Source organism: Ciona robusta, chromosome 5, assembly GCF_009617815.1.
Source record: "Ciona robusta chromosome 5, ASM961781v2".
NCBI classification, from domain to species: Eukaryota; Metazoa; Chordata; class Ascidiacea; order Phlebobranchia; family Cionidae; genus Ciona; species Ciona robusta.
The window spans coordinates 3132934-3159392 of NC_143239.1; the positions used below are offsets into that span (position 1 = coordinate 3132934).

At 35.0% G+C, this 26459-nt stretch overlaps 5 protein-coding genes and 1 long non-coding RNA gene across 6 annotated transcripts; 5 read left to right on the plus strand and 1 right to left on the minus strand.

Moving 5' to 3' along the window:
- Nucleotides 1–1024: 1024 nt before the first annotated feature.
- LOC149735626 (pancreatic triacylglycerol lipase-like) lies at nt 1025–5553 on the plus strand. Its single transcript, XM_089878661.1, has 9 exons — nt 1025–1139; nt 1242–1368; nt 1511–1646; nt 1704–1756; nt 2213–2312; nt 2531–2639; nt 2887–3096; nt 3507–3672; nt 4149–5553. The coding sequence occupies exons 1-9, from the start codon at nt 1091–1093 to the stop codon at nt 4234–4236; spliced, it is 1038 nt and encodes a 345-aa protein (XP_089734787.1). The 5' UTR covers nt 1025–1090; the 3' UTR covers nt 4237–5553.
- Nucleotides 5155–5795, minus strand: LOC149735627 (uncharacterized). The gene is made up of 3 exons (XR_016385079.1): nt 5639–5795; nt 5446–5578; nt 5155–5260 (listed from the first exon to the last, which is right to left on the minus strand). It is a non-coding gene; the product is annotated as an uncharacterized LOC149735627 (long non-coding RNA).
- Nucleotides 5796–8955: 3160 nt separating this feature from the next.
- Nucleotides 8956–17520, plus strand: LOC149735628 (transitional endoplasmic reticulum ATPase-like). The gene is made up of 17 exons (XM_089879264.1): nt 8956–9104; nt 9193–9307; nt 9604–9776; nt 10148–10285; nt 10626–10761; nt 11140–11256; nt 11587–11704; nt 12272–12405; nt 12686–12934; nt 13238–13402; nt 13819–13941; nt 14333–14545; nt 14871–15024; nt 15399–15553; nt 15940–16098; nt 16458–16618; nt 16982–17520. Exons 1-17 carry the CDS (start codon nt 9088–9090, stop codon nt 17079–17081), a joined length of 2427 nt encoding a protein of 808 aa, XP_089735390.1. The 5' UTR covers nt 8956–9087; the 3' UTR covers nt 17082–17520.
- Nucleotides 17521–17946: 426 nt separating this feature from the next.
- LOC149735629 (protein-serine O-palmitoleoyltransferase porcupine-like) lies at nt 17947–20157 on the plus strand. Its single transcript, XM_089878570.1, has one exon. The coding sequence runs from the start codon at nt 18136–18138 to the stop codon at nt 19789–19791; it is 1656 nt and encodes a 551-aa protein (XP_089734696.1). The 5' UTR covers nt 17947–18135; the 3' UTR covers nt 19792–20157.
- Nucleotides 20158–20226: 69 nt separating this feature from the next.
- On the plus strand, nt 20227–20813 carry LOC149735630 (U6 snRNA-associated Sm-like protein LSm8). The gene has a single exon (XM_089878575.1). The coding sequence runs from the start codon at nt 20229–20231 to the stop codon at nt 20517–20519; it is 291 nt and encodes a 96-aa protein (XP_089734701.1). The 5' UTR covers nt 20227–20228; the 3' UTR covers nt 20520–20813.
- On the plus strand, nt 20745–26328 carry LOC149735631 (vacuolar protein sorting-associated protein 33B-like). Its single transcript, XM_089878568.1, has 9 exons — nt 20745–21123; nt 21374–21555; nt 21860–22093; nt 22448–22590; nt 22917–23013; nt 23517–23664; nt 24398–24609; nt 24933–25201; nt 25704–26328. Exons 1-9 carry the CDS (start codon nt 20745–20747, stop codon nt 25999–26001), a joined length of 1962 nt encoding a protein of 653 aa, XP_089734694.1. The 3' UTR covers nt 26002–26328.
- Nucleotides 26329–26459: the final 131 nt, after the last annotated feature.

Genomic DNA, 26459 nt, shown 5'->3' on the forward strand with positions numbered 1-26459 from the left:
TTAAAGCCGCGATGTACACGATAATGAAAAAAGATCAACATTTGAAGCAATGCAGGATTCTTTTAGTTTGTAAAATATTATGGGCAATTAACTATATTTGTTTCACCTATTTTTTTTTACTTTCTGTCAAAATAACCCAAAATGTTAATATTTAAATGTTTTATGACAAAATAAGTTATTAATGTACATAAGACCAGTTTCTATTTAACTGTGATTAGTATTTTTGATGCAGAACTGTTTTTCTGGTAATTTGTTCTACAAATATGGTTACAAAATGTTTGTAAAATAATGGAATAATAAATATGATTCTAAATTGCAGATTTCTCCATAATACACATGGAGTTATTAACTTCTACTCAGTGTCCCTGCAAAGAGGTCGGCAGATATGGAGAAAGAAAGTTTCTCTAGTCATAAATAAAATAATAGCCATGCTTTCTTACAGGATGTTTTTGTTTGATCAACGAAGACACTGTTTATTTAGTTAGTTAACCTTTCTCTCCAGCAAAACCCATATTAGTTTTCAAGTAAATAAAGTAATTGATAATATTTTTTTTTTAAGTTCTTGTTAAGTGATCTATATTTTATTCCTGGGAAATTGACAGGTTTATTTGAATTGAAGAAACTAATTTTTCAATATTTCTTCTTTTCTTTTAAACTGGAAATTCTCCAACTTATAGTGGTGTGACACTCTTTCTACAGCTGATTCAAATGTTGCTTTATCGACATAAGCTATTATCTCACACGGCGTTAATGTATTATTTCGATTATTAGGACTAAATTTAACTCCCAAGTAAAAGGTTTTGCCAACTCGTATGTTGACAAGGGCCAGATACATATACACTATAATAGCCAATAGCTAATCTGCTAAGTAGAGGTCACAGATGTTGTTTATCAAGGAACCTTCCGAAGTTCCGATAAGTCTGTGGGATACAGCAGGTGTAAGATTAACCAGGGCCGCATGAGCCTATATATACTGCGATATGGACTGACCACATAACTATTAACCAGAGTCCGTATATAAACATGTTTATATACGGACTCTGCTATTAACTATTACTTAAAACGTCTAAAATAAGTTTTTGCCGCCGAAATGCTGTTTATTTCAACTTTACTGCTACTAGTAGCCAGCGTACAATCAAGTAAGTTTTATTAAAAGAATAACAATACACGTTAATGTGATAGCATTATATGTAAAAGTAAGTTTAAATATGATCAAGGTTATATGATATATCTGTAAACAGGGGAGGTATGCTTTGACGAACTTGGTTGTTTCGGAGATAGTCGCCCTTTTACCAGCTTACAAAGACCAATACCTTATCTTCCATGGAGCCCGGTTGAATTAAACACCGAGTTTTGGCTGTACACCAGGTAAAATAAGTACACATTTTGTAGTCTATAAATGAAAATACAGAGCACTCCATCAACGGCAGTCGAGCAGGTTATCGTTTTTTTTTTTTAACTGTTGTGTTAATCTGAGCTAGAAAATAGTTCTTTATTGAACGATTTCTAGATTAAACAGAAGAACCTATAACTTACTAAAATACAATGACCAAACTTCAATAAACAACTCTCATTTTCGTGCCATCCGACCAACAAAATTTCTTGTCCACGGTTTTGTGTCGAGTGGAGAAACCAGTTGGGTTCAGGTATACAGGCCTATCATATATTATGAATTTAAGTGCTTAATAATTCATCGTTTTTAGGATATGAAAAACGTGTTGCTGGATGCCGAAGATGTAAACGTGATTGTTGTTAACTGGGAACCAGAGCCATAGAAATACCGAGTAGTCCAACCCATTGTTACGTAAAACACAAATTGAACGGCAATTTGGGTCCAAAATAACACAGTAGGTATAGGGAAAATGTATGTTTTTTGGTAAATTACAGAAAAACTTGGGCCTAAAAACAAATTTATAGGTTGAAAAATGTAAAAAACATGTGTTATTTGTTTTCTGTGTCAAAAAAAATCAAAAATTAGAATTAGAAGCGGTTGATTTGCGACATTTTAGTCATTTAATGCGGCTAAATTTATACATTTTTTCTAAAAAATGTTTGGTAAGGTAAATAGAAGCTGTTTTACACCTTCCCACAATAGGAAAACACAAACAAAACTTAACAAGTTCGTTTAAACCCATTGTCAAAGTCACCACTTTTGCTCTATTTTGGGCACACATAGACGGCAGTTGGACTACTCGGTGTTTATACGACTCTGCTGGGAACAAGGAGCTAATCCTAAGCTCAATTACGGCCAAGCTACCGCCAACACTCGTGTCGTAGGGGCGGAGATTGCTCTCTTAATTAACAGGCTTGAGGTAACGCACTCAAAGTGCGATGTTGAAATTTCGTTGCAAAAAGTTGCGTAAATTCCCGGGCCATGGTTATACAATTCGTAAATACTCTCCTCGCTACTAAATGGTACGAAAGGAGAATAAAAACACGAAAGGAAAATAAAAAAATGTCCTATTTTACCTCACGTCAAGTAATTTTCCTATGTTATAGCTTAAATTTGACGTTACTCTTGTCATCCTAGGAGCAATCAGGAGCTTTGGAAAAGAATGCTCACATCATCGGGCACAGCTTGGGCGCACACATTGCTGGCTATGCTGGTGAAAGATTAACACGTTTAGGTCGAATTACCGGTGCGTATACCACTGTGTTGCATATTTCATAATATTGTATGAATGAAACCTGTTTAACCCTCGGGTGTCGGGCAGCGGTAGTCGTTATAACACACACGGGTGTTCATACACCGCATGTCCGCCGAGTTACCACGCACGTATCTTTGTGGATGATCCTATTTTTTATTGTATTGCTGACAATTTCGACAACCTGTAAGTAGCCAGCACTGGGTTGAAGCAATTGTAATACAAACTTTCAATGGTCTAGGCCTGGATCCAGCTGAGCCGTTTTATCAAGGAACGGATCCCGTAGTACGGCTCGACCCAACAGACGCGCTGTATGTGGATGCCATACATACTGACGGAAAACCGTACTGGCAACTTGGATGGGGCATGATGGACCCGGTGGGACATGCCGACTTTTATCCCAACGGAGGACAAGACCAACCCGGCTGCCCTGGCAACGAAGAAGAATCAGGCAATTACTACGTTATAATCTTTGTGTTGTAAAGAGTCTAGACGTCTGCACCTTTTAATTTAGCATATAAGTACCTGTGCGGGGTAAAAGAGAATACCGTTGTTTTAGTAAAGACCCACCTTCCATATTTCATTATTGTATTTTGTAAAATAACAACGCTAATTTTGTTAATGTTCTTTATTTACTAACAAATGGGATGAAAAAAATTAAAACATGTCCCAATTAACCCCAGCGCCATATCTTTAAAGAAAAGCTAAATCCCCCAAAACATTTGTACTAAAGTTTCACCAACGTAGCAACTATTTATTTTGTCAAACCGACAGCAGTATACTAATTGCAGCCTTATTAAAAACAACAAAAGTTTTTTTACCACCGTGCCTAGTTTTAATCGTAACCATGGTTTAAACCAGGTAACTGGTGGGAGGTGACATGCAATCACGGTCGTTCATGTGAACTCATGATCGATTCGATCGTGAACGCTAAAACTCCCATGATCGGACACCCGTGTGCTGACTACGATTCCTACTTGACGGGTAAATGCGATAACTGCGCTGAAGCCGGATGCGCTACTTTAGGGTGAGTCGCACATATAAGTCAATATAAACTGATTTCTGCTGCCCTCCTTGCTATATATAACATGGTGGGGAAAGATGGGACACATTTAGCACATAATATCTAAATATCCTGATCTTGTTTAAAACAATTAACAACGGTATATATGGGAGTCGTGAGGATATAGTTTTGTTATTCTTTTAATGTTCTTTGTTTACTGCTAAGTGTGACGAGAAAATATAGAGCTGAAAGGTGTCCCATCTTCCCCCACTCTACTGTACTAATGATTTTTGGGGGATTTCCTGATCGTGTTTTAAATAATTACAACTATCTTTAATAATTACAACTGTCGCGAGAAATAAGAATTAAAACATATCTTATTTTACCTCATTCTACTATAAGATATTGTAAGAATCTAATTCCCATATCATCATTTAAAGCTAGTTTTTTCATTCAATTATAAATAGATCTTATCTAAAGCTTATTTTGTACATTTCCAGTTACTACTCGGACGCCAACGCACAGAAAGCAGTTTCTGTCAAATATTATCTGCAAACAAGAAGTGAAGTGCCGTTTACTTTAAGCTGAATATATAGTAACTGCCAGCACTGATATATTTCATTCGATATTTGTCATAAACTTATATAAGTTTCAAAATATAAAACATTCGGAGTTGACAATGTCGTAAAACATAAAAAAAAACAGTATTGAGCCATGCTTAAATAATCCTAATATACCTTCAAAGTTACTTAAGTTCCTGTGTCAATTTACCACCAGCTGTTCGATCAGTTTAACCCTACGATATTCTAATACGTAATAAAATATAGATAGGATGGGGGAGGATGGGACACTTGGTCAGACGAGACTTTTTATTTATTTTTTACCCACCCCCATTTAATGATAGTCAGAAAAATGATGTTATATAATTATTCGACAGTATTATACTTTTTGTCAATGATATACGTAACAGCAACATATAATACGCGGCTTAACCTGTACCTAAATGTTAGTCCCTATGAAGTCTTACATAAATTTTGTCCAGAATATTTGTCAAGAAAAAAAAAACATTGAATATTCTATAGAGTGTTTGTTATACCAGCTGGAAGAGTTAGCTTTGTTTTAATAACTTCCCGTTAAGGTTCTGGTTGATTCTTCGTTTCTTTTCTCTGTTTTCGGCAGAAGCGTTTATTTAAACATATGGTTGTTTCCAAATTATTTGGCGTTTTCCCATCGCTGGTACATATTTCCTGTCTGTATCGCTACGTGATAAAGTAGTATGGGGAAAAATGAGGCGACTTTTCACTCTATTTTCTCGTACCATTTGATAATAAACAAAGAACATTCAAAGAATTATAAAACGGTATCCCCGCGACTACCATATAAACTGTTGTTATTTGTTAAAAACACATTCAGGATATTTGCATATTATAAGTGCTAAAGGGGTCTCATCTCGCTCCCCCCCCACTAAAGTTCCTAGACACTAATTAAAAAATAACAGCTTCAATATTGGGATATTGTATCATTTATTGATATCGTCCGATTTCAATTTTTACAATGGACGTTTAGTGCTATGTGTGCAGCATATCACTTTGCTCCATGGCTTCCAAAATGTCTGCAAGTAAATTTAAAGTTTGCGTTAAGCTAAACAAAATGTTCAATAGGTATTTTAATTGGTTTAAGTATAGCTGTTTGAAAACCCGAAATAACTATCACGGTATAGGGCTATAGGTCTACCTGTTTTATATTGTAAACTTTTATCACCATCCGTGTATGCTTACTGTTATCATTTATGCTTACCTTCTACAACAACCTTTTGGTTCCACCTTGTCCATCTGCGACGACGACTAAAAAACACATGCTCTGATGCAGTGGGTTCTGTGAGGACGAGGAGTCCGATGAGAAGCAGGATAAGAAGTGCTGACTTGTTCATCTGCAATAAAACAATAATTATACCACTATAGCCACACAAATACCAAATCAGTTATCTCACGTTGTTTCTTTCAAACAATGGTAAAATATTGCAAAACCGAGGGCCTTTTATTTTGTTTAGCGCTGTTTGATTGTTTCCCACACGCTGTTTTCAGACGTAAAGTTTCTTCTTCTCAGTAAAAGCCACGACACGATGAATAAGCCTCATCGAATGCCATTTAGAATGTTTGTAATATACCAGGTACCAGTTGTTTATAATATTTCGTTTTAATAACTTCTCGTTACGTTTTTGGATGATTCTCCTTTTCTTTCATTCTCTGTTTTTGACAGGGGACGTTTATTAAAACAGATACTGTATTGATTGTTTTTTTTTTATTTTTTTATTTCCAGTCTATATATGACTATATGCAATATAACGATCGCACCGAAAAGAATCAACTTACGACGCATGATACCATTTGAAGAGAATGCGACAGTTTACCAAAAACCGAAACTAAAATGAATTAAACATATATTAGGAAAACTTTTTAAAATGTTTCTGTTTTAGAAATATCTCGTTATATTTATCGGCCCATTTATTTAAAGTCTAAACTATGCAAATAAATATGCGCGACTTATTGCCAACTATTGTTTGGTATTCATGCCTAACTATAACTTACGCAACATAATACCGGGTTGATGCTTGATTGTGAGCATTTAATGTTCGCAGGTGATAAAACCGTTGTACTATAGCAAGTGCATTGAAACTGTTCTTTATCGAGTATAGACAGCATGTTTGAACTAACGGAATGCTTAAGCATAAAGAAATAATTAATCGATCTGTATACCTAAGTAACTGTGCCAAGGAGGCTACTGGGTGTTTGTGGGACCTGCCTTAACAGTTGCATGTATATTTTATGCCGCTGTTTGGTCCCGATTTCCTTTCAGGAGTAAAATTGTATCTTCTCCATAAACGTAACACAAGAGCGACGGCACAATAAAACAAAAATCATCGAAGGACCTTTATAATGTGAAACAGAAAATCCGCGTTGCTAACAACTGTCGTTAAAGATAAAACAAGTTACATTCGTTAAAATCAACATAATAGCTGTTAGTGAAAGATTACGTTTCGTTTTAATAACTTCCCGTTAAGTTTCTGGTTAATCTGTTTTTCTTCTGTTTTGCTATTTTCGAAAGGAACGCATTTAAACTTATATAGTTGTTTCTTTATTATCTTATAGCGTATCAAATCTGAGAAACTCTACAAAGCAAACTATTCGATGCGAGCTGCGTTTCCAAAACATATCCGATTCTCGCAAAATATACGCATATTGTTGCTCGTTAATTCGTTTTTTTTATTAAGTTTCGATCCTAATAGCATTTACAATCATTATTGAAAACGTATCATATATGTATATAGGCCTACATATGGACTGTCTTGCCTTGTAACTGACCGGAAAAATCGCTGTTTTTTTATTTACTTTCCTTTAAGTTTCACACTTGCAGTATTGTCTGAATATCTAGTATAGTACTGTGGAAAAGGATAAAAAACTTTAAATAATGTCAGCTTCCGACACCCAAATCCCATAGTTCTCGATCGTGTTTTGAACAACTACAACAATGCGTTTTTAGGGTCGCGGCGTTATTATAATCCTGTAAATAATCTTTGTTTACTACCAAATGGAACGAGAAAAGTGAATGAAAACACGTCCTATCCTACCCACCCTACTACATATGATAAATTGTTTAATGTTGTTTTGCTAGCTATTAGGACAAACAACTGGTGTATAGTCCGCTCGCTCAGTTTCTTTACAATCACATTGGGACCTTCCATTTTTTGTTATTTCGTTGTATCCCATATATTCGCTTTTTTCGTTGATAAGGTCATGATAGGAGGAAATGCCACGAGTTAAAAACTGGTTGATTAAAAAGCTTTGTTGTTTCGTTTTAATTTGTGGGTTTAACCATAATAGCCGTGGGCCTGTATGGTAGTCCGAAATTATCCCTTTCTTAAACAATCGCCGCAGTATAGAATTACTGATTTGAGTAAGACACGCAGTGGAAATATGCGCAGAAAATCGGCACAGCCATCTCTCATTGGTAATAACATAGCGACAGTCATAACGTTTTGGTCGACGAACTCTGTTTCCATTAATTTCCAGGGAGCGTGGTAATTTGGGTCCAGCGCGTTTTTATTTTAACGCGCTAGGCCCAAAAACACTGCTCCAACAATTACTATTTCACTGACTGTCTAGCGCCACCGTCTGACTGGGCTATATAAATATTGTCCTGTCTGTGTTCTTGCTTAGTTCTTTTTGCACAGTATAAATATTGTCCTGTCTGTGGTCTTGCTTAGTTCTTTTTGCATCGCGATTTTATTGTAACTGTAGAAAATTTGATATTATGTCTTCAGCAATTAACATTATTTTGTTTGTTAGAGATTGAACATAACTGTTTTAATGTCTCTCGCTTTCTTTAACGACCTCTTTGGCAATCTGGCTGATGAATGCAACTTTCTTTATCTTCGCGTGGCCGGAAAACGACATTCGTTATCACACGGGTTTAACACTTCGTACCAGCGAGTTACCATGTATGTTACTTTGTGGGTAATCATTTTTGGGGGCGAATTTTTGTTATGTATATGGCTGATAATTTGGACAACCCATTAGTGACCACTGGGTTGGGGCAATTGCCGTTAAGTGTCTTGCCAAAATACACATACGCCCACAACGGTACCAGCGTCAAGCCTTGAACCCATTACTTCTGGGTTACAGGCAAGCTTATTGGTGTGCTGCGGCGGCGGTTGTTTTGCGTCAGCCGAAATTTCCACAAGTGTTTATGTATGCCTTCTCAATGGAGCTTATTCAGCGGTTTAACCATGGAATATTAAATAGGTACTGCACCGAACAGTTCATATATACACAACAACCGGTGTATGTAAAAAGGCTTACATTCGGATCCTTGTCTCCTCTTTTTTGAACCCCCCTTTTGGATTAACGTTGTTTGTAATGTGATTTTACTTTGAAAGAAGACTAAACGATTACAATTTAATATAAAATTTAATTTAAATATTCATTTAGGTTTAAAACCAGCAATATTTTAGAGTTATTTCCAACTGAAAGAATTTTCATATCATTTTCACATAGAAACAGTATTAAATAAATTGAATTTTGTCCTGTCACAAAGCGCTATCGTTGTGAAGCTGACGTCACAGGTTAATAAAATAAGGAACTCTTCTTTTTGTTCGGAAGACGTGTTGATACCGGTTTTCAGTTTTAGTCACTGTTGGTTGATTTGTAGTTGAGGACAACATTGTAGGTAAACGGTAACATTGTGATTAAGTTGTTCGTTTTTGTGTTTAATGAAAAATTAATACTGTATTACGGATATTACGTGCGTTACGGACCGGTTTTGTGACAATTTTTTTAACATTTAGGTATCATCCCTTTGTTTAAGCTTTATTTATTGAACTGATATTAGAAGCCACGGCATTTTTGAATTTCTTGTTCACAGTATTTTCTTTGACGCAAAATGGCAGCAAAAGGAGGGTAAGTTAAAAATTAAAACAAAATTTCATTTTTAAAATTTTTCTGTTTTGTTTGTGAACAAACTATTTTAAATTACATTTATTTACAGAGACAAAGACGATAAAGATCTGGCAACTGCGATTCTCAGAACAAAGAGCAAACCGAATCGTTTGATTGTGGAAGATGCTGTAGTTGATGATAACAGCGTGGTCTCCTTATCACCAGTGTGTTAATACATTTTAAATATTTAAAAATAAAACACTACATTTTATATTTAAAAAAAACAATGACAAAATTTCCAAAAATGGTTACTTTAGGTTTACTTTTAAAATTCTTGCATTTTTGTTAACTTTGAAAGTAAAAGTTAACACACAAGCCCAATCATCCAGGTCTAATAAATATATGATAAAACTCCAACAAATAAATTTTGGTAGTAAATGGCCCTTAATTTGGTGGTAGGTGTATTAGTATAATAACTAATAAGCACAAAGTAGTAAATTGTATTTCGAAATTCTTTTAGGCAAAAATGGAGGAACTACAGTTGTTTCGAGCCGACACTGTGTTGCTGAAGGGCAAAAAGCGAAAAGAAACCGTTTGCGTTGCTCTGTCCGATGATACAATTTCGAACGAGAAAATCCGAATTAACCGAGTGGTTCGAAATAACCTGAGAGTTCGAATTGGAGATGTTGTAAGGTGAATTTGCACAGTGTATAAATTTTCAGCATTTCTTTGTGTAGCCGTTTTCTCTAAAATAGAGGTACTAATATTAAGAAGTTTATTAAATCAACTAGCATTAATAAACTGGTAAGCATAAATGCCTGGTACAAGCTGCTTATAGAATTATGTTTTTAACACTATTGTATTTTGTCTTACTAATTTATCTTATCACACCAGGATAAATAAGCGGTGGTAACGAACTAAAAATTATGACTAAATAAAAAATAAGTCAAAAAAGCTTAATTTTGTAGGAAGTTGATAAGTTTTTATTTTTAAAATTTTTTAATTTTATTATTTCTTATTGTTGCGTCAGTCATCAGTTGAAAACCTTTTTTTATGATCCGCAGCATCCATTCGTGTCCGGATGTTAAGTACGGAGTGAAGATCCATGTCCTCCCCATTGATGACAGCATAGAAGGAATCTCTGGAAACTTGTTTGAGGTTTACCTTAAACCTTACTTCCTGGAAGCTTACAGACCAGTGCAGTAAGTCATATAGTCATAAATAACTGTGTCTTTGTCTGTATACCTAACATAGTATATATTGTTCAAAGTGTAAAAAAGTTGCTATTGGTAAATGGTTAAAAAAATTCAACCCAGTAGTCATTAATGGGTTGTCCAAATCGTCAGTCAGACATAAAAAAATAAAAAATAGTCCCAAAATATTCACCCACAAAGTTACAAATGTGGTAACTGGTGGGCACGAGGTGTAAAAGAACACTTGTGTTATTAGGTTTTTCTTGCCTCGCCATGCAAGGTTAAAAAGTTACATTCATTTATTAAAAATTGTTCATTTTTTTTATAAATTTGTGTTTTAACTTTCCAGCAAAGGAGATGTTCTTCTTATAAGAGGTGGTATGAGAGCTGTGGAGTTCAAAGTAGTGGAAACAGATCCAAGTCCTTTCTGTGTGGTATCAACCGACACTACTATTCACTATGAGGGAGAAGCTATCAAGAGAGAGGTGTTTATCATTTCTGTTAAAAAAAAACCTACATAGACTGTAGATAAGCACAAAATGTAAATTTAAATCAATCGTTTTAGGGTTGGGTTTAGGTATTTTTATCAATCACATAGAATATTATCAGTTGACTGGTAAAATGCTTGAAATTTTGACCAGTTTTGGGAAATAAAGTTTAAGTTGTTAACCACCAATTGGATAGCACTATTAATGAACTAATTACATTAGTGTACTGGTCGATTGCTTTGTAATCCTAAAAAAGGCTGTAAAACGCACCGTAACTAAAGAATATGGGCATATGATATGGCCTAAAGAACCTCCTGGTTTTCAAAAACACAAGCACCTGTGCTTCAGTCCATTCATGAAGTGTTTTATTTTCAGGATGAAGAGGAATCTTTAAATGAGGTTGGTTATGATGACATTGGTGGATGCAGGAAACAACTTGCACAGATCAAGGAGATGGTGGAACTTCCTCTTCGTCATCCACAACTGTTTAAAGTAATTTTTATTTTATTTTTTTTAGGTAAAATAAGTTGTTTCATTTTTTTTCATAATTTGGTCTATACAGGCTACTGTTAAAACCAGACCCCTGTGACCCCTCCTTGTATACACCCCTGACCTTATATTATGTTAAAAGTTTTCCAAAAAAATGGTTAAAAGTAATATATAACCTTTCTAATAAGTTTGTTAAAAGCAAAAGGTAACCTTATATAAGACACATAGTAATATAACACATCACCTGTAGTAAATCCCTCATAGCTTACCTGGCATGGATTAACCTACTTAAGATGAACTGTATTATACTAAACTTTAACCACTTTTAACCAGGCTATTGGTATCAAACCACCAAGGGGTATTCTGTTGTATGGTCCACCAGGCACAGGAAAAACTCTGATCGCTCGTGCTGTTGCAAATGAAACTGGTGCTTTCTTCTTTCTAATCAATGGTGAGTGGTACAAAAAAAACTAAACAAAAATATTTTACATAAATAACTAAATATATATATATATTAATATATATATAAATATTTTAAACAAAAAATAACTAAAAATATATAAATGTATTTTATAAAAAAATGCACGATTAATCTCGATGTGTACAGAGTACAGTTCAAGCAATTTAACTAAATGATGAAATGCAATACACTTACATTCTTCTATTTTAAACTCTTGATTAATTTTTTATTCAAGAATGGTTGTATATCTTAAGTACCAAAATATGTACATCTGTATTATTACTTGTTTTGGAAATCAGTATAAAATAAACAGCTAAAATCCTGTAACATTTTACTTGGAGTGTCTATGAGGGATAGTAGCATACATTAAATATTTTAACATGACTAATAAACTATTAAATATATGCAAATTGGTACACAACTAAACATTCACAAATAAAAAAAAAACACAATTAAACATACAGATTAGTACACAATTAAATAAACACAAATTAGTACACAAAGTAAACGTACACAAATTAAACATCCAACAGTTTTAAAATGAAATTCTCTTCTAAGGTCCGGAGATCATGAGTAAGTTGGCTGGTGAGTCGGAGTCCAACCTCCGAAGAGCATTTGAAGAGGCGGAGAAGAACGCTCCTGCTATTATCTTCATTGATGAACTGGATGCTATTGCTCCCAAACGAGACAAAGTATGTATGAGTCAATAATGGTGTTATATAAATGCATTAAAATTTAATTTTGAGGTTCTGGTTTATTTTTCAGCTCCAGTTGTATTTAAAGTTTTATATTTTACGAAAATATGATATGTAGGCTTTTTCCATAAGATTATTTACACTGTATTATAAGATATAGAATTTTGTATTAAATTATGACAGACGATTTTTAACATTAAATTAAACAGTATATATAGATTTTTTTACAATAAAACTTATTAAATCTATCACTGTTAAAATAATTATCTTGTTGCAGACTCATGGCGAAGTGGAACGTCGAATTGTTTCTCAACTTCTAACTTTGATGGATGGTTTGAAACAGCGCGCTCATGTGGTCGTTATGGCAGCAACCAATCGCCCGAACTCCATCGATGCGGCTCTTCGTCGTTTCGGAAGATTTGATCGGGAAGTGGACATCGGGATTCCGGATGCAACTGGAAGACTTGAGATCCTCCGCATCCATACTAAGAACATGAAACTCGGAGCTGATGTAGATCTTGAACAGGTAAAGAAGATTTTTAATATTTCCGACTTTTTTTTCTGTGTGTAAGGTGTTCTAGAGCAGGGCTACCTTAACTGCAGGTAACAAATTTCAGGGGTTGCAAAAGTTTATAGGCCTGTCAATTTTACACATAGCACTGCATATACTACAAACCTAAAAGGGTAGCGAAAAATTTTTGGTGATTAAATGGGGTCGCCAGCTAAACGGTTGAGAATCTATGTCCTATGGAACATGAGATTAAGGCAACTGTTGGCCCATTGCTTCCAACACCAAGTATTTCATTTTTTAACTCAAGTTTTTTTTCAGGTTGCTGCGGAATCTCATGGTCACGTAGGAGCTGATCTCGCTGCTCTTTGTTCGGAGGCTGCCCTCCAGCAGATTCGTGGAAAGATGGACCTCATTGATCTTGAGGATGAGAATATTGATGCGGAAGTGATGAACAACCTCGCTGTTACAATGGATGACTTCAGGGTAAGTGGGAGAATTTTTTTAACACCAAATTATAAATTTTCCTTCAAAACAAAAAATGACAAATTTTCTTTTAAACACAAAATTACAATTTAAAAAAAAAAAACGTTGAATAACATTTTTTTAAAACATCATTTTTTTTTGTGGATTTTGTTACTACATCTGTGAAAACAGACATAATGCTCTGGTGGGGCTAAATTTTATATACAGTTTAAAAAATCTTCGTTACTGAGGTCCAGGTGACATGATACATGAACTGGGATTTATACTGCAGTAACTCATAAGCTAATGGACAACACACACTGTTTAGTGCTTGACAGCATCGGATAATGCGTATAAACATTCTGCTTTTTGTTTGTGTGTCTCTTGTTACATGCATGCCACCACTTCCTGGTTAACTGTCAGCATTGTCTCTCCAGTTTGCGATGTCGCATAGCAATCCATCAGCACTCCGTGAAACAGTGGTTGAGGTGCCCAACATTACATGGGATGACATTGGTGGTCTTGATAGTGTAAAAACTGAACTTCAAGAACTTGTTCAGGTAAATGAAATGTAAAACTAAAAAGTTAAAGTCAAAACTTCCTACATTACTAAAGATAATTTCACTTTTTTAACCGAAACTTTTTAAAATGAAAATTTTATTGTATAAATGGAATGGTTTAGTTGATTGGTTTGCATTTTAAATAATATTTCTATAAGGATAAAGTCTTATGGTGCAGCATGGGATGGGATATGGAATGTAGGCCAGGATTGGTTCTTTACCCCATTTTTTTAATAGCCCTATGCCTCTATCCAAAATTTTAAAAAATGTAAACGAAAAAAAAATCTCTACAATAACTTAAACTTGCTTAACAATTTTGAAGCTTTATAAGATTTTTAATTTTCTGAATTTTTCCAACCTTGTTTTTTATCCTAACATTTCTTCTCCCCAGTACCCTGTTGAGCATCCAGAGAAGTTCCTTAAGTTTGGTATGACACCATCCAAGGGTGTGTTGTTCTATGGGCCACCAGGTTGTGGTAAAACCCTCCTTGCCAAAGCTATTGCCAACGAGTGTCAAGCCAATTTCATCTCCATCAAGGGTCCCGAGATGTTGACCATGTGGTTTGGTGAATCTGAGGCTAATGTCCGTGAAGTTTTCGATAAGGTAAGATAAGAGGTTTTGGTAAAAAGTTAATAGAAAAACAATGTGTTTTCTACTTTAATCTTTATACCGAAATTGCAGAATAAAACCATATGATTTAATCATGCTTTTAAGATGAGAAAGAAACACTTGCAAAAAAGTTGTTAAAACTAACAAAAATAGTTTACTCCACACAATATGGAGGTTTTTCATTTTTCAAACCAAACTAAACAATTTTGAAAGGCTTTAAAAAGATTAGATTTTTATTTAGTTGACACTAACTTTAGCTGAATATATGTTGTACTAATTCTTGAGTAAAACATCGAAAATTAAATATTTTTTAAACCAGGCGAGACAAGCTGCTCCTTGTGTCCTCTTCTTTGACGAGTTGGATTCGATCGCGAAATCCCGAGGAGGAAATGTTGGAGACGGAGGAGGAGCAGGAGATCGGGTCATCAACCAGATCCTCACTGAGATGGATGGGATGTCAAGCAAGAAGAATGGTAGGGAAAATATACTTTATTTTCTAAATATTATGGTTAAGAGGACTTAAAAAGTTATTTTATTTTGTAAAGTTTGAAAGAAATGATTCCTTTTTGTAAATCTTATGGTAGAGACTCGCCAAGATAAACTTTAAAGAATTGTTTGAATCTATAAAGTCTATTTTTATTTTCTGGTGTATTCCACTTTTGTCATATATCTCCCGTGGAACCTATTTGGAAAACATAAATTAAACCAAATTCAGGGCAATCAAACTCATTTTGTGTTCTATACCTAAAAATTCTAATGTATAACTCATGACCAGCAGAACAACAGAACAGACTATTCTCTGAACTATAAAATCTTAAAACAACTTAAAAATCTTCCCCATCCCCAGTGTTTATTATTGGAGCAACCAATCGACCCGACATCATTGATTCTGCCATCCTCCGACCTGGTCGTCTTGATCAACTCATCTACATCCCACTCCCAGATGAGAAGTCTCGCATCCAGATCCTTAGAGCTAATCTCAGAAAATCTCCTGTTTCCAAGGTAACTATTGAGAATAACATGGAACAAATAATACAGTACATGGGATTGGTTGAATAATATAGTATATGGTCATGTATGTATAGGTTGAGATTCAATAATTTTTTGCAGTTTTTTACAAAAAATTTGGGCTGCTAGCATATTTTGGTTGTGTTTGGCACAGAATTTCTAAAATCTTATAAGGTAATTTAATATTATACCTGAATCGATTTGTGACAAAAATGCTTTAAGACTTATAGTTTTACCCAACATAGCCTACCATGCTAAAACTCTTGTTGAATTTTCATGCCAAAAGTAAAGTAATATAATTTTTTTCTGGCACAGAAGGCTGTCAGTTGTACAGTTTGAGAAACTTTGACTAAGTTGTCAATACATGTCCTTGCTTGCAGGATGTTGACCTTAATCTGATGGCGAAAGTCACAAAAGGCTTCAGTGGAGCTGATCTCACTGAGATCTGCCAACGTGCATGTAAGTTGGCCATCCGTGAAAGCATTGAGAAAGACATTCAACGTGAGAGGGAACGTACAAGAAACGGAGAAAGCAACATGGTGGGTTAATTATAACATAGGTGTCTAGTTTTTCTAGCATGAGGGCAAATACCAATCTATTACCTCAAATCGGTAAAAACCTAAATTGTTTCACTTTTTTAACAAGGAGTGTTTCAATACTTAGTCTAATTGTAGTAAATGCTGTTTTATTCCAATTGAGGTATCCTAAATAAAGGTTGGTAACGGGACAAAATTCTTTTCTTAAAACATGCTCTATGATAGTACACAGGGTATTAGAATAAACGCACAAATTTTATTCTAACTTGAGTCAATATGGTTTAATTCCAACTGGGAGTAACATAAATAAACTAAAAAAAAATTATTGCCTCCCCCTTTTTATTGCAACTTCTCGTCTCCAGGACTTTGATGAGGATGAAGAAGATTTGGTTCCAGAGATCCGACGTGATCATTTTGAGGAAGCGATGCGTTATGCTCGACGATCCGTGACCGACAAGGACATCAGGAAGTACGAGATGTTTGCACAAACATTACAACAAGCACGTGGTTTCGGAAACTTCAGGTATGAATTATTACTGTAGTTGTTAAATACATTTTCAAAGAAAAAATGATTTTATAGTTGGCATACAGATAGTTCTTGGAGAGCTGAACAATTCTTTTATAAATAACAGCATTTATAAATTCTAATTTACTTCGTCACTGGGTTCTTCTTGTCTGAGTATATTTATCTTTAATAAGAACTTTCTGTACACTAGTTATAAAAATTGACTTTAGTTCTCCTTCCTGATATTTACTGAATTTCATTTTTTATATTCTGTATAGTATATGCCAAATTCATATTAGTATGTGTATTCAAATCTTTGTGACACAATAGTTAGCACTCAAAAAGAAAACTGTTCTTTACAAAATATTTTGTACTTTACAGTTTTGGTCGTCAAGCTGGACCAAATGCCCCATCCGGTGGCCCAGCTGCTACAGGAGCAGGGGACCTCTATGAGGAGGAAGAAGATGACCTTTACAGCTGAATAACTCGAGCAGATATCATGGACCATACTTTAAATTCCGCTGCTTAAAGTACACTTTTAATTTTCAATATGTAGTTCCTATTCAGACTGCTTTTCATTTTGGGCTGCTTAGCCAAGTAATTGCGGGGTTTATTCAAAAAAACTAAAGAAAATCCGGTTGTGATCCATTTTTCTAACATTTTCACTCTGTGTAGTAAATGTGTATAAACAAGAAGTGGCAAAAACGTGACGCTATTATTTCAAGTGTACTGAGTAACAAAATGCTTATTTATTTCAAAATCTGGTTCCATATTTCATATGCGAGAGCGATTCCTCAAAATTCAAATTTTGGAAAACTGTGTGTAAATAGTAGAACAAGATCTTCATGTACCAGGACCATAAGCAACCTGTGGAAAGGTTCACCGTTTGTGTTGAATAAAATGTTATAAAAAGCTGTGAATATTGAATACGATTCATCTTTAGCGTATTTGCTGTATGTCAAGGTAGGAGGTAGATAGGGTAGGCCAAGCTAAACTCTTAAGGGTGTATTGTAGAAAGCGGTAGCTGATGAGTTTCAGAATAACGGGTATATGGACTGAAGTTTGTACACATGTTGACATTGCCTGGTGAAGATATCTTTAGTAGGCCATGAGGTTGATTACTTTTATCAACTCTAGTACATATCAAAGTCCATAGAGTGATTTCTATGGACTTTGGTACATATATGATATATATCCTTCACTGCGTAAAACGCGCGAATTCTCGCTGTGTTAAGCAAAGGCGCATTTGCTCAGCATGCTAAGAAAAAGGTAACGAGCATCTCTCTTTATACTAGACAGCCCTACACAGACGTTGCGGTAGCCCATAGTACAGCGAACTCGTGTCCGTCGTGTACATTCACAATGGGGTATTGGCGGTTTTCTTCATAGAGTATGCACGAATTAAAGCATTTTGCCAGTTGAAAACTTAAGGTTGTTTTTTTTAGTTAAAATGTAGGTGGTTAGTTTATTGAAAGTTAACGTAATTCTTTACTCAGTCGTATGCTTATCTATCTGATAGCTCAAAGTAGGACAGAATGAATTACGATGGCTGGGAAGCAGATGAAGTGGACGAAAGCATGTTGATGCATGGCCGGGGACAAGACGTAATGTATGACTATGATGGTTATGAAGATTATGCAGACCAACATGGTGATCTCATGTATGGATCAGAAATACAGGATCCTCAAGAACTGATTGAATATCGCATGGAAACTCATGACGTAAAGTTAGAGCTGTCTCATTTGGCATCAAATTGTGTAACATCTGTATTGTCAAGCAGTATCAGCCAGCTTAAAGTTCTGCTTATATCGTGTGTTATTTTGCGCCTTGCGATTTGCCTTTTTCAGTACCTAACTATTGAGTCCCGACCTTTTTACAAAATGATTTTGCACATGTTGTCATGTAGCCTTGGTATATTTGTTCTGTACGATTTGTTCGAAGACGTTTACCAAGTTATGGGATGGGTGACATTTGGATTGGTGACTGTGTCCTATATTTGCATCTGGGGTTTTCATAACAGCTCTTACAGTAGCAGTGCAATAACAGGGTTTGTAGCTGTTTCTGGCATACTTTTTGGAGAGTTTTATTACTCCAACCCAAAGATGTGGAATCGAATACGCGGTGTAGTGCTGCTCATGTGCATGAAAGTGATTTCTGTGGCAGTAGATTACAGAAGTGGCAAAATGGCTGGAAGTTTACCTTCAGTTTTGGAATATTGCGCATATTGCTTACACCCTGGTTCAGTTATATTCGGCCCATGGCTCTCTTTGCAGGAATTTCGAGAATCAATTCTTGTAAGGCGGCTAAATAATGTAGATTTCTTTTGGTGCATTATCAAAAATAGTATTTCAGGCATGATTTGCCTTGTGCTATGTATGTGTGTGATTCCCCATCTATTCATGGATCCACTGGAACCACAGCTGCCCCTCATTTTACCTGTTGTGGCAGGTCCATGGTTGCTAGCATACAAATCTGCTGTTTCCTTTCATTTCAGCCATTACTACGTCTGCTATATTGCTACCCTGACAAGTCAGCTTGCTGGTACAGGCATCGCAAAAGTCTCTTCAAAAAAGTTTAAAGATGAACAAGATAATCAGAGTCAAAATCGAAAGGATAAAAACAAAAATGGTAAACCAGAAGAAATATACTCTTGGTCAAATTTTGTGATCACAAGACCACTGGATATTGAAATTCCTCGCTCAATGTTAGATGTTGTTGTAGCGTGGAATATTCCAATGAGTAAATGGTTAAAATATTATGTTTTTGACACAACCCGGTTTTTGGGCAATTTCAGTGCCTTACTGTTTTCCTATGCTGCCAGTGCAATTCTTCATGGATTAAACTTGCACTTGGCTGCCATTCTTCTTACTCTATGCTTATACACATACATTGAAAATGCATTACGACTAAAATTGTCAAAAATTTTCAACTGTAATGCAATTCAATCAAGACCGCCACGAAAAGTCACCAGTCCTATTCCTATATGGGCAAGACTGTTTAATTTCATGTGGATCCTCATTAACCTCATGCACCTCGCCTATCTCGGCACTGCCAATATATTTCAAGACGAAGAAGATGAACATGGAATTCATGGATACAGCATCACACACACATTAAAAAAGTGGGGACAGCTGGGATTTACAAGTCATATATTTGCCGCAGCATGTTTATTGTTTAACTGGTTCATATAGTCATGTTAATAAATTTGTAAATTTGACATCATTTTAGACCTATTATAACTTAAATCATGAAATTTTTGCAATCAAATTTTATAGCCTACTCAATTTTTTATGGACAGTACTAGTATCACCTCAACACTAAAGGTGCTAACGATTAACTATTTGCGCTTTTTGGTGGTAGCTTGCTTAATTTCTTTCTGCTCCTTTTTTCTTATCGTGTTTCTTTGCTTCGGTGCACCCTTTTTTAACTAATCTCTAATCACTGCCCTATAATGCCTTTGCACTGTTTTTGCTATAAAGTTAATCATTTAAGTCTGTTATCAGTATTACATCCTTTCTTTTCTGAAATATGAAATAGCTAAATGCTTTTGTTTTGTATATCAGATAGGCTGATTCCATTACATAGGACTTAGGTAACAATATTGATATCTTTGTATAATCCATCCACTATGGCATCTGCTCTTGAACCGCTGGTCAATCGAATTGTTTCAATTGTTACCGCAGATGGTAGAATGATCGTTGGGACGCTCAAAGGCTTCGACCAAACTGTCAACCTAATCTTGGACGAGAGTCATGAGCGAGTGTTCTCCTCCTCCCATGGAGTGGAGCAAGTGATGTTGGGACTTTACATCATCAGAGGAGACAATGTTGCAGTAGTTGGAGAGGTTGATGATACCACTGATGCTGCGTTGGACTTGGAAAATATGAAAGCGGCGCCGTTGAACCCTGTACTACATTAGTACCTTGTTCTTTCTAGTTTTTACAACACATAGGCAAAGTTCTTCTATAAAAAGTTGCCTTTTTGAACAATGAATTCAGGACAGTGGATCAGATTACATAGTCTGACTAAAGTGCATTAAAAGTATACATTTTACTTACTGACTATTTCTATTAAGGTTCAGTTTGTGCTGCTCAATTACGTTTCAATTTATTTTCCCCATTTGTTAAAATGAGTCCAACATCACATGTGTTTTATACCATTACGAACTGCCATTAGTGTAACATATTTTTTTTACTTTTTTATGGTAGGCAAATTGAATGTAGAAATGGCAGGTGGAGATTATCCTGATGTCTCCATGCTTAAGGAACTGGCCAGGGAGCAGCTGACCATTCTCCTTGGCAATTTCTATGGAAAAAAGGACCTGGTCATTGACCCTGGCCTCATGACGCCCCTTGACCGATTGACTGGTGTACAGTTTCTCAAACACAAAGGCGTGGACAAGATATTTAAGTTGGAACACAAGGAAATACTTGGTGGTTGTGACCAGAGGGTTTATATTGTGAGACCGCAAGTAAAGTCAATGAGGAATATTGCAGCACATATTCATTCTGACAAAAGAGCAGGTTTGGTTTAATTTAATAGTATATAACCATAGGCTTGTCCCTACTTTACCTTAGTGTGTGTAGACTTATTTTAAGTGCAAAATTTTGCATGATTGTTGTTTTTGATGTTACAATATTATGGCATATGAGTTTACCCAATGGTAGACACTGTTTTGATAATTTATTTATACATTTTTTTAACTTTTTATAATGTTTGAAAATTTGAAATTATGTTTATGACTTATTTCAGTATTTTACCACCTTATTACAGGAAAACTTCGAAAATATCGAATTTTAATGGTTCCACGTCGACTGCATGTGTGTGAGATGATTCTTGAACAAGAAGGAGTTTATGGATCCGTACAAATCGAAGATCTGCACATCGGACTCATTCCCATTGACTCGGATATTATTTCTCTAGAAAACCCACAGCTGCTGGATTCATTTTTCATGGTAAAATATGAAGCGTAACATATTTTCCGTGATACCTACTTACCAGGTCTTGCATTCTGTTATTTATAATAACTGTGGCGGCGATGGAGTCCAGGACAATCTTTTCATGCACTGCTTACATGAACTGAGTACATAAGCACTAAGCAGCCTAGGTGTTGGGGTAATAGGCCAAAGTTGGCTTAAATCGCCATTGCCAAGGACCTCACCCACATTGAATAGAATCTGTTTGAAATATATAACTGATTCAAATATCTTTTTATTCTTTGATGTGTTACAATGTGTTACAACCTTCTTTTTCATCTAGGAAGGTGATTACACATGGCTTCACACTGTAGCTCGTACCATTGTAAACCTGCAGTCCACATTTGGTACTATACCTAATGTTTACGGACAAGGTCATGCTGCTAAAATTGTTGAAACTCTTGTTCAAACCCTCACTTCTGAGCTGGGAGAGAAAAAGTCTCCTCTCCAACATAAGATAGGGCACATTGTGCTCCTTGATAGAGATGTGGATTATGTCACTCCACTATGCTCACAGGTATCTTGAAGTATTATTATTGTTATGATAAGAAGTTAAATATGTTTTATACTTTGTTGCAACATATTTTTGTAAGCTATAAAATTAGATTTTAAAAAGCAAAAAATTGAGTTTTGCATTTAAATTGCAGCAAACCAAAAAACATTTCGTGTTCAATGCAATAAATTTTTTTACATTCATTCATTTGTATGCTTTGTTGCTTTTGTTTTTTTTTCATACTTTTTACTTGCTATTTCTCAATATACACTTATTGTAACAAGCTTCAGATCAGTGGCATTAAACATGCTTAACTTGCTTTCCATTTAAGATAATGACATCTGTTGTTAAGGTGCCTTTAACTTGCATTTTTTCCAGGTTACATATGAGGGACTTCTTGATGACATATTTGAAATAAAATGTGGAGCTATTGAATTTGGACCTGAGGTTACTGGAACTGAGAAAGTTGCCAAGACAATGCTTAATTCTGAAGATGCCATATTTAGCCAGATAAGAAACAGGTATATATATATAATATATACTATACCTGTATAATTTAAACAGCACTGAAATGGTAAGTTTTGGGTGGTTTTAAAGGCTATTTGAATAACAGGCTGACGATGCCATTTAGGAGAAATATATTTCTGTTATATTATGCTTTTGTTGGCGTCTATTACGTATTTTGTGGCATTAGATCCTGACTGTGTTTCATTACACAATAATCGTCCTACTCTATAAGTACCAGATCAGGTTTAGATTCGTGGCATTTATTACAGATACATTTTAACCTCTTGTTTTTATATGTACTGTTTTTAGTTTATTTTGTTTAATTCCAAATTTTTTAAAGGCATTTTACTGGAGTGTTCAAATACTTGAGTAGTAGGGCAAAAGAAATCCAAGCAAACTATGACAAGAGGCATAACATGGAGCTACAGGAATTAAAAGTAATCCTAAACCCATTTGCATTTTACTGTATATTTAGTTAATGTATTGCTAATCCCATTATGCAGCTATTGTTTTGTTAGTATTAGGGGTAAGTTGCTTTAAGTCTCATTTACTTAATAGAGCTTAATTTTGCTTGGATAATATCTGAATTCTGAACAAACATAGATTAACTCATTGACCTAATGCACACTAACGGGTTGTCTGAACAGTTTTATAAATAACATGAACAACAAAGAAAGTTATTCTTGTCATAAATTTAGATTGTTTTATTTCAGCAGTTTGTAACTGTATAATCCTCTAGTGGTTAAATTGCTGAAGCACTTCTTTTATTTGCGACTTTTTTAATAAAATTTGACATTTTGCAGAGTTTTTGGAGTAGTTTAATTAATAGCACCAACAATCTATTTTTGCCAATGAGCCATATTAGGCTTAAACCCTACACCCCCTAAGCTGCCACACTATTGAATAGAAGGCAGTGTTTTAACTTCAATACTTTTTTTAGAACTTTGTGTCAGAGGAACTGAAGGGGTTGAAACAGGAGCACCGTTCATTGACTCTCCATATTGGTGCAAGTGAAGTGATCATGAAACATAAGACAAAGGGTTCGCTCAAGCGTGGAGATCTTCAAGATATTCTTGGAGTCGAACACAGTAGGTTATGTGGAATAAGTAAATCAGCTACCTTAATGTTATGATATTACGTTAGGTCCCCATTCATTTACATTTCTTTGTTATAGCGCTACCAGGCGGGATTGGATAAGTAAGTGTTACATTGCCAAATGACATTGACCAAGATTTTTCGTTTAACATTATTACATTTTACAGCAAAATGTTAGGATATATTTTGTGCGCTATCCTTGGTTTTCATTTAATAAACGGCCAAAAGTCGCAACACTTAACATGATTTTTTAGTTTAACATTTAGCATTATTCATATTTTATATAGAGCAAATACTAGCAGGGGCAAAAGAAAGTAAAGTCTTATTTTTTTTGAAATATAATGTTTCGCCATTACTTGGCATCATTAGTTTCTTGATAAAATTGATGCACAAGAATTGTCCGACAACCCCACTGTCAGATCACGGTTAAACTTCCAAATATATATCATAGATATCTTTCATGTAGTGTTGACTTTATCAGCTATTCCATTCATTATTACATATAGTAGTGTGGGGGAAGATGAGGTACCATTAGCACATAATATCCAAATATTCTGATGTGTTTGATACATTTACCAATGGTCTGTGGGAGTTTTGAGAATACGCTTTTATAATTTTTTTAATGTTTTTTGTTTTCTACCAAATAGAACGAAAAAAGTAGAAGAAAAATGTGTTAACTCTTCCCTGACTATTATGACTAATCCAAACAATTCTGTGTATTTTTAGATCTTTTGGAAGGTTCAGATTTCCGCCAGTGTGTTTCTTATATAGAAGAATGCATTCATCGTCAGTATGACATGCTTTTAACTCTGCGACTCCTTTGCCTGCTCTCTTGTACCACTAGTGGCTTGTTGGCTAAAGATTATCAAAGCCTTAAACTGAAATTTTTGCACAGCTATGGTTTCGAACACATGATAACATTTTTCAACTTGAAAAAGGTAAAATATCGATAAACATGGATGTATATAAATATATATATATACTTAATAAACAAATTTACTGATTTTCAAGCTACTGATTTTCAAGCTATCTTTTACACATCTTTATACAGTTATACACCATCTCTTTTATTATGAATGAATGAATTATTGAATGTAACTTGTTTATCCTTGTGGAGAGGGGCAACTACAGAAGTTATATCACTGGTGTTTCACACACCTAATGCCACTTACGATTTACCCCGTTGGTAACATGATAACTATAATCACTACCATTGCATATTACAATTTAACTCAACAACACCGTCTTATTATTTTTTCAGGCTGGACTTTTAACAGAAGCTGTTACTGGCAAAGAAGTTGCTCCATCCTCTATTGAATCCAATCTTAACAAGCTGGCTGACAGTAGAGGTGTTGGCTCTGCAGTGTCCTATGTAACCAGTTCTCTTGCTGCCCTACAAAAGAAAGATTGGTTCAGGACAGTCAGCAAGAAATTGAGCCTCATTCCTAAAGCAGGGGTGGAATGTAACCTACAAAATCCAAATGACATGTCATATGTATTTGGAGGTGCTTATACTCCTTTAACTTGCAGGTTAGAGAAAAATAAAGTAAAATGCCTTAATTGTAAATACCTGTCAAAATTTATTAGACTTTTAAATGATATATTGTGATTACTATTTTAGTATAAACATAATAGCCCATATGATATATATGAATTTCATTTCAAATGTTTCAGTTTAATACACTAAAAGAAGTTTTACTTTTAACTTACCCTACTGATGATGGTTTTAGTTTTTTTTTAAACTGAAGCGTAACATTTGGTTTCATCATGTGGTGGGGGTAAGATGGTGCACCTTTGGAACATAATATCCAAATATCCTGATCGCGTTTTAAACAACTAACAATGGTTTATGAGAGTCGTAAGGATACGGCCTTATATTTCTTTGATTGTTTTTTGTTTACTACCGAATAGGAGGAGAAAATAGAATAAATAGGTGTCACATCTTGCCCCACCCAACTATATTTATATTGAAACTGACCCGAAAACCTCTGTTTTATGCACCTTTGTGATTACTATTGCTTTGCATTTGCAGGTTAGTGGAACAAGCTATCCAGCGTCAAGGTTGGGGAGGTCTTGAAGATGTTTTGCGTCATTTGCCGGGCACTAACTTTGAAAAAATTGAAGCCCGTTCTGCCAAAGGGGGAAAATCAACAGTTGGAAGTGCTGCATCAAAAGTGGTGCTGGTTTACTTTATTGGAGGTGTTACCTATTCTGAAATTGCTGCTCTCCGATTTCTTGGCAGGCAAAAAGGGTATAGAATAATCATTGCAACCACTGCTATTATTAATGGTAGCCGAATGCTTCGTTCTTTTGTTGAGACAGTTAAATAGACTTTATTTTTATTTATATCTGGTTTAAAATATTGGAAATTGTGTAAGCAATCGGAAAAATGGTGTTTTAATGAAACATGAACTCAAACTCTAATTGAGATGTTGGTTCGAAGATTGGCCAACAGTCAATTTCTCATTATGTGCTGGGCCCAAGCTGCAGATGCTGAATTTGACTGTGACTCCAATATTGTTCTTTGGATTACTGACTTTTGGTTGCGCTACACTAATGTGTTTCACCTACTAACAAGCGGTTCTCTATTTTTATTTATTGATATGTCGTATGCATGCACTTATGGCCATAATATACATTAAAAAGCTCCAATCATGTGCTTGTGTCCAATACTGTGTCACTGGTGCCGAAATCCCACTAGAAAATTAGACAGCTACCGGTGTAAAGACAGTAGGTTTAAGCATAACCTATAAATTTATATAAGGATATGGTTTAAGCCTAACTATAA

Bases quoted from the DNA above. Each gene is read 5' to 3' on its own strand.
- LOC149735628 (XM_089879264.1), top strand. The intron at 10,286-10,625 runs GTAAGTCATATA...TTAACTTTCCAG, and splicing joins GAAGCTTACAGACCAGTGCA to CAAAGGAGATGTTCTTCTTA. The intron at 16,619-16,981 runs GTATGAATTATT...TGTACTTTACAG, and splicing joins CGTGGTTTCGGAAACTTCAG to TTTTGGTCGTCAAGCTGGAC.
- LOC149735629 (XM_089878570.1), top strand. From the start codon at position 18,136: ATGAATTACGATGGCTGGGAAGCAGATGAAGTGGACGAAAGCATGTTG.
- LOC149735631 (XM_089878568.1), top strand. From the start codon at position 20,745: ATGTGTTTTATACCATTACGAACTGCCATTAGTGTAACATATTTTTTT. The intron at 21,556-21,859 runs GTAAAATATGAA...TTTTTCATCTAG, and splicing joins TGCTGGATTCATTTTTCATG to GAAGGTGATTACACATGGCT. The intron at 22,591-22,916 runs GTATATATATAT...AATTTTTTAAAG, and splicing joins TTTAGCCAGATAAGAAACAG to GCATTTTACTGGAGTGTTCA.
- LOC149735626 (XM_089878661.1), top strand. From the start codon at position 1,091: ATGCTGTTTATTTCAACTTTACTGCTACTAGTAGCCAGCGTACAATCA. The intron at 1,757-2,212 runs CTGGGAACCAGA...TATACGACTCTG, and splicing joins GTAAACGTGATTGTTGTTAA to CTGGGAACAAGGAGCTAATC. The intron at 2,313-2,530 runs GTAACGCACTCA...TTGTCATCCTAG, and splicing joins TCTTAATTAACAGGCTTGAG to GAGCAATCAGGAGCTTTGGA.
- LOC149735630 (XM_089878575.1), top strand. From the start codon at position 20,229: ATGGCATCTGCTCTTGAACCGCTGGTCAATCGAATTGTTTCAATTGTT.